At 30.5% G+C, this 13045-nt stretch overlaps 1 protein-coding gene across 1 annotated transcript; it reads left to right on the plus strand.

Moving 5' to 3' along the window:
* The first annotated feature begins 6499 nt into the window (after positions 1 to 6499).
* On the plus strand, positions 6500 to 11156 carry LOC109339400 (polyadenylate-binding protein-interacting protein 9-like). Its single transcript, XM_019576831.1, has 10 exons — positions 6500 to 7221; positions 7888 to 8004; positions 8117 to 8161; positions 8739 to 8811; positions 8939 to 9051; positions 9397 to 9456; positions 9805 to 9852; positions 9932 to 10000; positions 10688 to 10749; positions 10832 to 11156. The coding sequence occupies exons 1-10, from the start codon at positions 6955 to 6957 to the stop codon at positions 10890 to 10892; spliced, it is 915 nt and encodes a 304-aa protein (XP_019432376.1). The 5' UTR covers positions 6500 to 6954; the 3' UTR covers positions 10893 to 11156.
* Positions 11157 to 13045: the final 1889 nt, after the last annotated feature.

Here is a 13045-nt window from a genome sequence, read left to right on the forward strand (position 1 = left end):
TGATAAATATTAGTTTCAACTTTAATCTAATTCTTAAAAACTTTTGTCATAACTACCTCTCCACTAAAATACCTCAACCATTGATATATCATTCATTTATAATTATTCTTTACTCTTTAAAAAAAATATAAATGAATAATAAATAGTATAATAACTATGTATAAAACTTTGTACTACATATATGTTATAATTAGTGGCGGATCTTGAAGAAATGTTTAGGAGGGGTAAGAATATAAGATTAATTGAGTAACAAAAAATATAGATGATTGTTTAAAATTTTCAAAATAACATTTCAATTCTAAATGATAATAATTAACAATTAAAGATGTAAAAGAAAAATATACATTAATTTAAAGTTCGCTCTTCGTTATAGACTTCGACTCATCAATGATTAAATTAAGGATAAAATTTACAACTATTTATTTTGCAATATAAATTCATCTTATATTTTATTACATAGTTTTGTTTTAATTTGTTGTCTTCGTTGTTGAAAATGATCTTCCTCTAGTAGCTAAACCACAATAGTTAAGATTAGAGAATAACTTGATCAAACAAATAATATATATTTACTTTTCCTCTATCGTTAATGTTCAAATTAATTCAGAGATGGTTGAAAGTTTTTATTTTTTCAAAAATGAATGGCTAACAACATCAACAATAAAACGTTGAAATAAACATATCAAGTAATTCGCTTCTTACTCGTATTGAAATTTATATGGTAGAATATTTTTACAAAAAATATATATGTTTTCAATGTTAAACGTTTTATAAAAATCTATAGAATCTTAAGACTTTTGCTGCAAATTTGACAAAGATAATATTTATTCTATAATATATTTTATAAGCATAAAATCATTATAAAATTAAACAAAGTAATAATATTATAAGCAATATCAACATCTACATATATAAAAGAACTTTATGTATTATCTATAATTTTTAGAATAATTATACAATTTACAGTTTAAAAAGGTATAAAAAACATTTAAAAAAATTTGAAGTAAAAAATTCAGGGGGCAGTTGCCCCCACCTGTCATCCAAGAAGATCCGTCCCTAGTTACAATCTAAAATTATTTTCTTAGTGCCATAGCCATGGAGATTAGATTTGAATGCTAGGGTTTATGACTTTGCATATTTCTACTAAATGTCAGGTTAGGGCTTTGAAAGTGAAGTTGGTAAGGATGAGAGTGAAGTTGGGTTTAGAATTCTTGAAAACCCTTGGATTAAATGAGTTTTGAATAATGGGAGGAGAAACTCAGTAGGTATGAGAGCAAAGTTGAGTTTAGAGAACGGTTTTGAGTTATAAAAATATATGATTTAAAAAATAATAAGTTAATAAAGGTAATAGATAATGATTATTATAAAACTGAAGGGGCAACGGTAAAAAGACCGTGGTTAAATACAACGACAACGATTATTATACTATACGACCATGGTTTTAAAACCATTGTATATAAATATAAAAAATTAACAAAAAAGAGAACACCAGTAAAAACCATGACCTAATGTACTTTAAGACTACGGGTTTTAAACTGTAGAGAATGAAAGTGTTGTCCTAAATAAAAAATATAGTAGTGATACATGATGATCCTTTTCAAATCAAATTTAAATAAGAGTGTAATATTTATGCATAGTTAGTATAAATATTTAGACACAATCAGTACTCATCTATTGTTCATATATATATTTTTAAAGAGTTAATAATAATTAAACATAAACATAATGATAAATAATACAATAATATATATAAATATCATACAATATATATATGAGAGAGATAATTTTTCCAACACCTTTAATTATGGTGGTTTATGCTGATTTTTTGGCAACGATGAGATGGTAATTCGCCTCCCAAACTCTAACACCTTGCTCATGTATCCACTTAGAGTTAGTTTAGGAGTTGGATTTTGGAGAGGAAGTGAAAGAAATGGAAGGCTTGGGAACCATGAAATACACTTGTTTCATAGCTCCCAAGTCTTATCTTTCCCTCCATTCCCCTCCAAGATCCAACTCCCAAACTAACCCTTTCTTGAAAGTTCTAAAAGCAAAATGGATATAGGGACTGATTTTGCAAAGGTTGCATCTAAACCACTAGAGTCTTCAAAAAGAGACTTGGACTAAGAGGTTATGTTAAAATAGTTGAGCTTTTGTTAGTCGGTTAGTTAATTTGGTTATGGTAGTTAGTGTTTTCTTCTCTTTATATAGATGATTCAATGTACTCTTTGGAATTTAATTTAATTCAATAACATTTTCTCATTCTTTCTTGTTCATCAAGAATCTCTCTTATCCATGCCTCCTACCATTTTAACATCACATCAGAACTAATTATTTCTCTTTGATTGATTGCTTCCGCTTATCATTCTTCAGTTCTAAGATTCAACCTTATCATCCAATACATTATTTATCATCTTGCACAGACCTTCAAACTTTTTCTTAAGTTTTATTAGTTGCTTCTTTTCATCTCTAGTCTCTTCGAGTGGAAATAATGGTCAACTTCCAAATGAAAGTCCAAAGAATGTTCTACCATTTGCATCCACTGGCAATGCTACAATGTAGATTGATCGTGCTTCTAAAAAGATTGGTTCTTTGCAATTATAATTTGTTTCTGAATGGATGACACTAAAGATGATGATACAAGATATCTCTCCCTGACCAAGATATCTTCTCTACACGTTCTTTGGTTCTATGACTCGGAACAATAGTTATGTTGTTTTAATATGATCAAAGCAATATGATGTTACTGCAAGAACTTGTTATATTTGTCAAGAAGGGGAAGACCAAGAACAACATCAAGAAACAAGAATACCATGCAACAGTGTGTGCCCAACCATGCACAGTGACCGATCATCAAATTAAGGAAGCTATATCACATTCTTTCATCTATTATCCTCAATTATTTCTCATTTCTTTATTACTATAGTTTCTTTACTCCTCTCTCTCATTAAACACACAACATTATAGTGTGTAATTTTTTTATTCATTGAAGCAACATATAAGGATCAAGATTAAGGTCCATCTCTTTTCTCTCTTTTATCCGCTATGATTGGTTTGCTTCTGTCAAATAAATGGTTAAGCATCAGATGAAATTGCTTATGCCAAATGGTGGTTAAGCGTCAGTATTGCTTCACATTCAGATTTCAAGACTGAGAGACGAAGATTCGCTCATCAGCAAGAGGAGCTATTAGAGTATATCATCGTATTCAACACAATTATTTCAAGCTTGGAATGTTTGATACATTCCAGCTTGCGGGGAAATGTTAAAATAGTTGAGTTTTTGTTAGTTGGTTAATTAATTTGGTTAGGGTAGTTAGTGTTTTCTTCCCTTTATATAGATGATTCAATGTAACTTTGGAATTCAATTCAATTCAATAACATTTTCTCATTCTTTCTTGTTCATCAAGAATCTCTCTTATCTTTTATTCATTGAAGCAACATATAAGGATCAAGATTAAGGTCCATCTCTTTTCTCTCTTTTATCCGCTATGATTGGTTTGCTTCTGTCAAATAAATGGTTAAGCATCAGATGAAATTGCTTATGCCAAATGGTGGTTAAGCGTCAGTATTGCTTCACATTCAGATTTCAAGACTGAGAGACGAAGATTCGCTCATCAGCAAGAGGAGCTATTAGAGTATATCATCGTATTCAACACAATTATTTCAAGCTTGGAATGTTTGATACATTCCAGCTTGCGGGGAAATGTTAAAATAGTTGAGTTTTTGTTAGTTGGTTAATTAATTTGGTTAGGGTAGTTAGTGTTTTCTTCCCTTTATATAGATGATTTAATGTAACTTTGGAATTTAATTCAATTCAATAACATTTTCTGATATTTTCTTGTTCATCAAGAATCTCTCTTATCTATGCCTCCTACCATATAACATGTTAAGAAATCAGGATTAACCGAAGAAGAGGAAATTGATTCGGCTATAAAAATGTTAAAATCAAGAATATCAAAAGTTCTTATGGGAATTTCAAGGTCCCCAAAGAATGTCATTTGTATGGAAGATAATTAGAGTGTGACAAGGATAACTTTTTAAAGCATGCCAGCACTTATGTCCACTTTTACTTTTTATATTGGAGGAGGGAAAAAATCTAAGTTTATTATTTACACTTTTAGGACTAATCTATTATTTATATTTAATCTATTATTTATATTTAATTATTATTGATTTTTAATTATTATTGATTTTTAATAGAAAGTAATACAAACTGATGAATTATATGTTAGTGTATAAATTTTTGGATTAACATTGCATAGATATTCCATGCTTTATATTTATCTATCATTGTTAATATTTATATTTAATCCTTCTTGTATATATTATTATCTCACTGATTTTTGTCTTTTTCCTAGATTCTGGAACCTTACTAATTCTCTTCCTATGACACCTATATTTCATTTAACGTTATACAAGTGAACTATATTGGTGTCATAGTAAGTAAACTAGAATCTGATATACTCTGATGGCACTGTTTCACAACTCCTATACATGCTTTAAGATATATTTGATTTTTACTTTTAAACTATATTGTATTTACGAGCTGTAAAAAAAAGACTAATGAAGTTTTTAGTGTTTTTACATTTATTTAAGTAATAATATTGAAGTAGAAGGATGTAAAAATGAAATTGATTACAATATTAAAATTTTATATAAGTGCCAAATATACCTTTTTAATATCTTTTATACAAATCATATTTTTAACTATTCATACTTAATTATCATTGATATATAATAGATATTACAATCACATCAATATCAAATTGAGATTAAAAAAATTAGTAGACAAATTTATTATTAGATAAATAATAGGATTTGAATCTTATATACTTCCCTACCCTCTACATCATGGAGTCGTAAAAAAAAAACATAAATAATCATTAATGTAATTTTTATTTTCTAACATTTATTTAATAAAAAATCTTAAAATAGAAGTAGGTGAATTTGGAATTAACTACATTATAAAAAAAGAGGAGGGATTCACTTACTCTAAGAGTAAGATTTTTAAACTTAATCCTCATCCTAACCATCAATTATAGGGAAATCCAATCGTTTGAATTAATGAGTATATCTAAACTATTTGATATTCATAGATTTAATGGATAGAATGAAGAATAAGTAAAAAAACTTACTCTTATAGTAGGTGAATCATCGCTCTATAAAAAAAACTATATAAATGCAAAATGATACTTTTCTTTAGGTGTTTACAAGTTAGGAGAGTTTATCATTTTATATTGCCATCTCCCCTTTTCTTTCTATTTGTCTTTCATTATGAGTTTAAATTTAAAAAGAAATTGGCAAATTGGGTTGTCTTGTCCATATATGTAAGATGTTTGCCTAAATTAGAAAAGTCATATCTATTTTTGAAAAGATAATGGAATATCATATATATCCTAAATATGTGTAGAGGGCTGGCTTACGAGCCCTTCACTATGCAATTACAAAATTTTAAAAATAATAAAAAATATATAAAATTTAAAAATAATCTTATGATACCATCATATTTTTTAAATTATACATAATAATATACTAGTTCAAATAATTTAATAAGTCCAATGGATTAAAATATACCACTTAATAATTAAGATCATTATGTTTATAGGCTGCTCACCATGCCCGCTAGAAAAACTTGTGTGAGTGAAGCTGATATTTTTTGCTAATAGACAAATTTTCTAAACCTTCCAACCCAATAATATCAGACGAGGTCCATAAACATAGCGCAAATTACCATTGATATTCATAATTAAGTTATGGAGTTTGAATCTTTTAAATAACCATGATAAGCAGCTCATGTTATTGAAATAAACTCATTATCAAATATGTAGTGATGGTTTATTTTATGTGAAACTTATTATCCATTTTAAGAAATATTCATATATAATCATTTAAAATATGAGATATCATACATATTTATATTTAATATTTATATAATATGTCTAGGACTTGACTTTATCCTTCATCTAGTTTGATCATATCATAATTGAATCCAAATAAGATCAAGTTTATGTTTAAAAATTAGATCCGATCAATATTTAGGATATGAGTAAGTGATATATGACATGTCTTATCCCTTGGTAACTTATTCATTAAGTTTGCATGGTTGTTCAACTACATAACGAGTAATTATATTATTTGGTGCAAAACGTGATTGATTTTCTATTTTTTATCACATATACATATATAAATTGTTAACAAAATATTTATTTACATATCATTTATCATTTGATATTGATATGTTAAATTACGAACAATATTGATAAAATTTTATATAAAAAATATATGTATTACATCTAAGTTGAATTTAGATTCTCAAAATTTAATATCAGATTAGCTTTTAGATTTAAAACTAAGTTCGAATTCAAAAAATAACTCGACTAAAATTTTAGGATAAAATAATGGACAAAACTTCCTCGTCCAACCCAACACAAACACTATGTCCATATAATAAACAAATAAATTCGTTAAAAAAGATTGTAGACAAAAGCTGAGTAAAGCCAAAAAGTTCAAAGCCAACTGTTTGCTATTCCAAACAACACCTCTCCACATTGACACTCATACTTTCTCTCTCCTCCCTCACTTACCTACTCACACTGCCACTCTCTCCTCTCTGATTATTAACCCAAAACCCTATTTTCTCCTCTTTCCTCATTTGCATTTTCCCCTTTTTTCCTATTATATATGGATTTTTCCTTATACCCATTTTTTCCATTACAGGCCATTCCCTTAATCTGATCAGTTTTTTAGTATCTGTCTAATCACATATTTAAAAAAAAAAAAAATTTCTCCTTTTCTTGGCTGGTCTTATGAATAAGAATTTATGTTCAATTCAACTTTTTTATTAATGTTTTCTTTCTATGGAATAAAAATATAATTTCTTTGTGCTTAAATACTGTGAATTGTTTTGTTTTTTTGTTTTTAATTTTCATTGAGTGGTGGTGCTTGACTGAATTTGATTCCATGGCTGCGGTTGTTGAGAACTCTGCTGATGCAGTAGCTCCTGCTTCTGGCAAATTGGACTCAAAACTAAAGCCTGATGAATCTGAATTCAATGTGCAAAATTTAGTTGACATGTTCAAAAAGCTGAATCCTTTGGCTAAGGAGTTTTTTCCTTCATCTTATCCTCAACATGATTCTGCTCATGAGAGCTATAATCAGTTCCTACCCAACAATTTTGTGGCCACCAATGAGCCCTTAGTCAATGTTCTTAACCCAAACAACCGAAGGGTATGATTTGTTTCTCTTCGACCCCCCATTTTTTTTTTTGTTTCAGTGTTGGTTAGTTCTTTCATTCACAGCTAAATTTTGTGTTGTGCTACTTTAAATTGGATTTTCTGGATTTTCCATCAAGTATATATAATAGCTGAAAATAGTGTTGGTTGGTTTGTGCATTTATTTTTTTAATATTCTATATAATGCATATTGAATGCTGGGTATGAAAAAGATATTATGCCATCAAATAGTCTATTACGTTACTCTATAAATTGTAAATTTGCATGTATTCAATTGAATCCCTGTGGTTATGCTTTTCTGTGTTAATTTGCTGTTACTTTGTTTTAATGGACAAACCTCTTATTTATTATTATTTTTTAATTTGTTCCTTTGAGATGACAATATGGGTTAGGATATCTTTGAGATCTTGTGTATCTATTTGCAATGTATGTCCTTGCTATGTTTGAGTGTGTTATCTTTCAACTAATTGCATGGTTAGTCCAAAATTCATTATATGTGTTCATCGTTCGAGGATGGTCATATGATATGACTATATTATGTGTGGACTGTAGTTTCTATTGAATAATAATCGGGATATCATTGAAATAGCATTTTCATGTGGGTGTTAATCATGATGTCATCATTCTTTTCAGTGTTTAATTGTGCCTTCATTATCTGCAGAGAAGTGCTAATTTTAATCATGGCCGTGGAGGGAGAAGGATGAGTGCCAGAATGCCTAATCCTCGGAGGGAAGACAGCGTTAGAAGAACAGTATATGTTTCTGACATTGATCAGAATGTATGTGAGAATGGCTTTAAAAACCTCTTATCTTGGTGGTGTAGTTTTTTTAGTGTTCCATTCTGATTATAGAAAAACAGTGTTGATTGAATAGTCTCTTATCTCGGTGTAGGTAACTGAGGAGCAGCTTGCTTCAATGTTCAGCCCTTGTGGACAAGTAAGTGTGGCCTTGATTGGTATCTTGGTTAGCCATCCTTGTGGGTTATAATTGTGAAGAAATTAATAGAAAGCACAAATACTTTAAACTAGGGTATGTGGTTGCACTTTTATTACTGGAAAGTTTTGATTTACGATTCTCACTATAATCTTATGGTGGCAGGAACTCAGAATGTTCTTGTATTTTGTATAGGGTTTAGGCCTTTAGGGATTAGCGGTAAATCTTGATCCTTAATTGTGTAGGTAGGTGGACATGTATATCTATGTTTTTTTATCCCTGATCAATCTAAGATGTTAGCTTAAAGTCAAAGCTTACCTAGAAAAGAAATTGTGCATCTGTTTATCTGAAGGAATCAGAATTATTTATACTGGCCTTCTGAATCTGAATATTGGAATATTTTTCTCTTTATTTGGTTAAATTTGAGTGACCATTCCAAACTATTATCCGATACATTTTTATGGTACAGTAATAATTTCATCTCAATGCATATCTAGGACTTAAATTTTGTAATTGATGTTTTTGTTCTAAGCAATCACCTTAATTATGACATTCTGTTAAATCTTTTGAAATATTGAAGGTGATTGATTGCCGAATTTGTGGTGATCCTCATTCAGTTCTTCGCTTTGCGTTTGTTGAGTTCACTGATGGGTGTAAGTTTTTGTCCTGCAAATCCAACTATCTTTGACTTAACCCATAGATATTTAAGCAAAATACGCACAAAAGTACTTGTATTTGTTTAGCCTTTATCAGGCATTTTTAATGGAATTGTGTCAACAGATGGTGCAAGGGCTGCTTTAAGCCTTAATGGTACAATGCTTGGATTCTATCCAGTCAGGGTCCTTCCCTCAAAAACTGCTATCCTTCCTGTGAATCCTACATTCCTCCCTAGGGTATGAATAGTTTTTTGCTACTTTATACTCTTCTTTGCTGAGTGTTAAATTTGGGTTAATTTCACTCCCCTTTGGTGTATAGTTGAGAGCTTTTCTGAAAGGATATTCCTTCAGTCATTCAGAATTGTTAAAAGCAGTTGTTTTGAAAATTTCATATTTTACATTATCTTGTTTTTTATCATAATTTTTCTTATCTCTCTGTTGTCCTTTATGTTTAATTTTTCTCTCTTCAATGAAAAAGTTTGCTGGTAAAAAACTATTTTATATGCCTATTTTGATGGGTAAGTTATGGTTAAAAAATCTGTTCAGACTGTTAAATTGTTCTCATTGTTTTGTAACATGCAGTCAGCTGATGAGCGTGAAATGTGTACAAGGACTGTCTACTGCACAAACATTGATAGGAAGGTATTTCATTATTTTTTAGGTAGAATCATAAAATAAAAGGAAATCTTGCAAGAAGCATTTTCCATGTAAGAATAATTGACCACCCAACTAGTTAATAATGTTCAAAGTGTGGTATGCATATATTTACTTAATTAGCCATTGAGAAGTCGAACACATTTTTAGGAAGAAATCCTTTGAAATAATCTTCGTTTTCCTTTGTTGGCACAATGAATTAGTGATTTTTGTTTCTAGTTTTTTTAATGTGTAATTTTTCACCAAGATAACCATATTGCATCTATAATTTGAGTGGATGTATATCAGAGTATAATCTATTGACTTACTAGTTTTCTCTCAAATATCTGAGTGCAGGTTTCTCAGGCTGAAGTGAAGCAGTTTTTTGAATCATTTTGTGGGGAGGTCAGAACGAGACCATAATTGTTGTTCATATTTATTTGAGAGATCAAATGGTGGCTGACACTACCTTTCTATTTTACAGGTCACTCGCTTGAGGCTTTTAGGAGATCATCAGCATTTAACTCGAATCGCTTTTGTGGAGTTTGCAATGGTAAGTCTTGAGTTTGCTACTCAGTGCTGATATAGTTGTTTGCCTTGTAACTTTGAGGTCAAAAGTTCAAATCCTGAAAACAACCTATTCGCTTGCCAAGGTAAGGCTGCGTAGATTTACCATTCCAAAACCCACTAGGTGGGACTTTGTGCACTGAGCCACCCGTTTAACTGCACCTTGAACAACTTATTCATCTTGATAAATTTGCAGGTTATGCATGTTTTTACTTGATCACAGTAACTTTTATTCCCATGTCTCATTTGCATCTTTCTGATATATCATTCGTTAGAAAAAGCGTTCAAATGAAAAACATTTATTACGTGAGAATTTACTTTTCTACTGTAGAATTGTTTATTATATTACTTCAAGTGTGAGTGGTTTATAGTGTTAGACATCAACAAACTTGCTCTTTGCCTTTATGACATTTTGTTAACTAAAACAGTGACACGTGGATAGTCTTCCTAAGGATGGGGTTGAATGAATCAAATCAAGTTTTTTCTTAACTAGATGAAAATTGTGTTGGGAATATGGAATCATGGAGAGCCTACGCTCTTCTGGTTTCATCAAGCTCAATAATGATTACATAAGCACCAATGAAGATTTTCATTTGCTAGTAGTAGCATTGTTATGTGAACTTGCATAATAGTGACCTTTATCTTGGTTGGCTATTTGATTCTTCTTAAACAGGCTGAGAGTGCCATTCTTGCACTGAGTTGCAGTGGGATGCTGTTGGGAACCCAGCCAGTCAGGTCTGTCTCTTTACCGGAGGATAAATTTGATTATGCAAATCAATAAAATTTACTTATATCGTGCTTCCGTATTGTCCTGTAGGGTTAGTCCTTCAAAGACTCCCGTGAGGCCTAGGGTCACCCGTCCTACAGGGCATAACTGATCAACATGGGTCTAAGACTTCTTTTACACAGCCAATTACAACTTTCCAGTTGTGACTATTGGTAAAGGGTGGTGTAGATTCCCTTACTTTCAGTACTTGCACCTTTTATTTTTACAGCAGTTACTTTGGTTCAAGAGCATATGATGTATGCTCCAATCAAACTTTCTAGGGACCAGTCTTTATTTAAATATAGTTGACTATGATTTCTGTTTAACTGGGCTAGTTTCAGTTATTTTATGATTATGAGCAAGCTCTCATCATGCTCCAATTAGCTTGAATCTTTAACACCGTTACAGTCGTATAGTGGTGTAAATTCTGTAAGCCTCTTATTGGCCGCCCTTCGATTTAGTGAGAAAATTTTATGAATGAGCGTGAGACAAAATATATAGGTATGTGCAAATGTGTGTTTGTCCTCGTAGAAGGGAGTCCCTTAAACATGTCGTCATGGGTTAGATCCCTGGGTTTATGTGTATTGAAAAAAATAGGATAGTTTCTTGCTTAAGCTTTGGATCCTTGTGCACCAATGTGCATTGGTTGCACACCAATTTGCCCCTTATGCAAGTAGCACTTAGCTTGATATTTGGATTCATGTATATGAATCTTATTGTAGCGTGGGAAATTAGTCTCCATGAGGAGAACATTAAGGGAAACCAAAAAGATAGGGACACATTGAAAGGAAGATAGAACCAAAAAGACTAGTAACTGTTGATTATGGATGTCCTTGCCACTAACTATTTTTTTAATAGGATATTGGCTCCTTTAATGCGTTGTAACACATTTAGTAACTATTGTTTTTTTTGCAATTTATGTCTTGAGTTCATAAAGTACCACCAGTAATCAATGGATGTCTTTGACAAACCAAAAAAGGGTATTGGGAACTTGGGATGTAGAAAATACTATAGTGAGTACTTAAAAGTTCAATAACTGTTCAATTCTTTGTGCTAATAATAAATGTTGTGACATCCCCTAAAGTAGTTGATTTTAGTTGATTAGAGCTTGACTGAAAGAGTGAGTTCATATTATTAAAGAATTGTGTTACAATCTCATGTTGAAGAGTGGAAAGGGATAAGGTTCCTAAGGTGTACCTTTTACAATGTTAACACCAACCCTTTTGTTCCTTTACAAAGTGCCTTTCATCCTTTGATTCCCACTCAAGCTGGAATTCATTCTAATCTTTAGATGCTCTTCATAAAAGTAAAGGTGCTCTATGTAAATCTTATACTCATATTACACCTTGCACAATGAGTATAATATTTACCAATTCAAATTCGATTAAAATCTGTGTCGGTGGCTCAATTTGAAGACAGAAACACTTGCATGAGCATAACTTGCAAAAAAAGTTCCTTCAACTCATACACCACTAAATGGTTTCCAAGAACTAACATTTCTAGATGTCCATACTAGAAACAAAATGCATACAACACTTTTCTTTTCATTCCAACACAAGACATATTTTTGCATCAAAATTGTGAAGCATGTGTTACCGTACTTTGAGAATAGTTAACACTAAAAAACAAAATCTTCTTAAATAACCAACACTACCATGCATTTCTATAATAGGAAAAATAATACTAGAATTGTATTCAAGTCTTGTCGTCACTAAATAATTATTTTATAATAAGCATTCTAGAATTCAACTTCTTGAGAGTTTCACCAAATATTAAACGTTTGCATGAAGTAAGAACAAAGCTCCAATATATTGTTATCTAGATAGATGACTTTATGATCCTTTTCTTCGAATGGAAAGCATTTTTATTCACATAAGCCTGTTAAAAATGAAGTAAAATTATTGTTGTCACTGTGTATTAACTATTAACTCACGTAAAAATTTATATGTATAGGCATTATTCTAGCAGGTTCTAGATTAATTAGCTGACCTAATCTACCCAAAAAGAATACTAACCAGCACCCTCACAATATTTATTGACATTGATTAAGGAGATAAAAATGTAGTTTTATCTTGAAAAAGAGAGTTTAAGACAAGGAGAATTAATGGACTTATATCTTGAAAAAATATTTTTTTTAAATATTTCTTAACCAATATTCTTATTGTACTAATTACCAAGACTTCTTTTAGACCATCAATGTATATTCTATATACACTTTAGTTCTTTATTTAAAAAGTACTACTAATTCATATATATTATTCGTGA

Source organism: Lupinus angustifolius, unplaced genomic scaffold, assembly GCF_001865875.1.
Source record: "Lupinus angustifolius cultivar Tanjil unplaced genomic scaffold, LupAngTanjil_v1.0 Scaffold_74_38, whole genome shotgun sequence".
Taxonomy (NCBI): domain Eukaryota; kingdom Viridiplantae; phylum Streptophyta; class Magnoliopsida; order Fabales; family Fabaceae; genus Lupinus; species Lupinus angustifolius.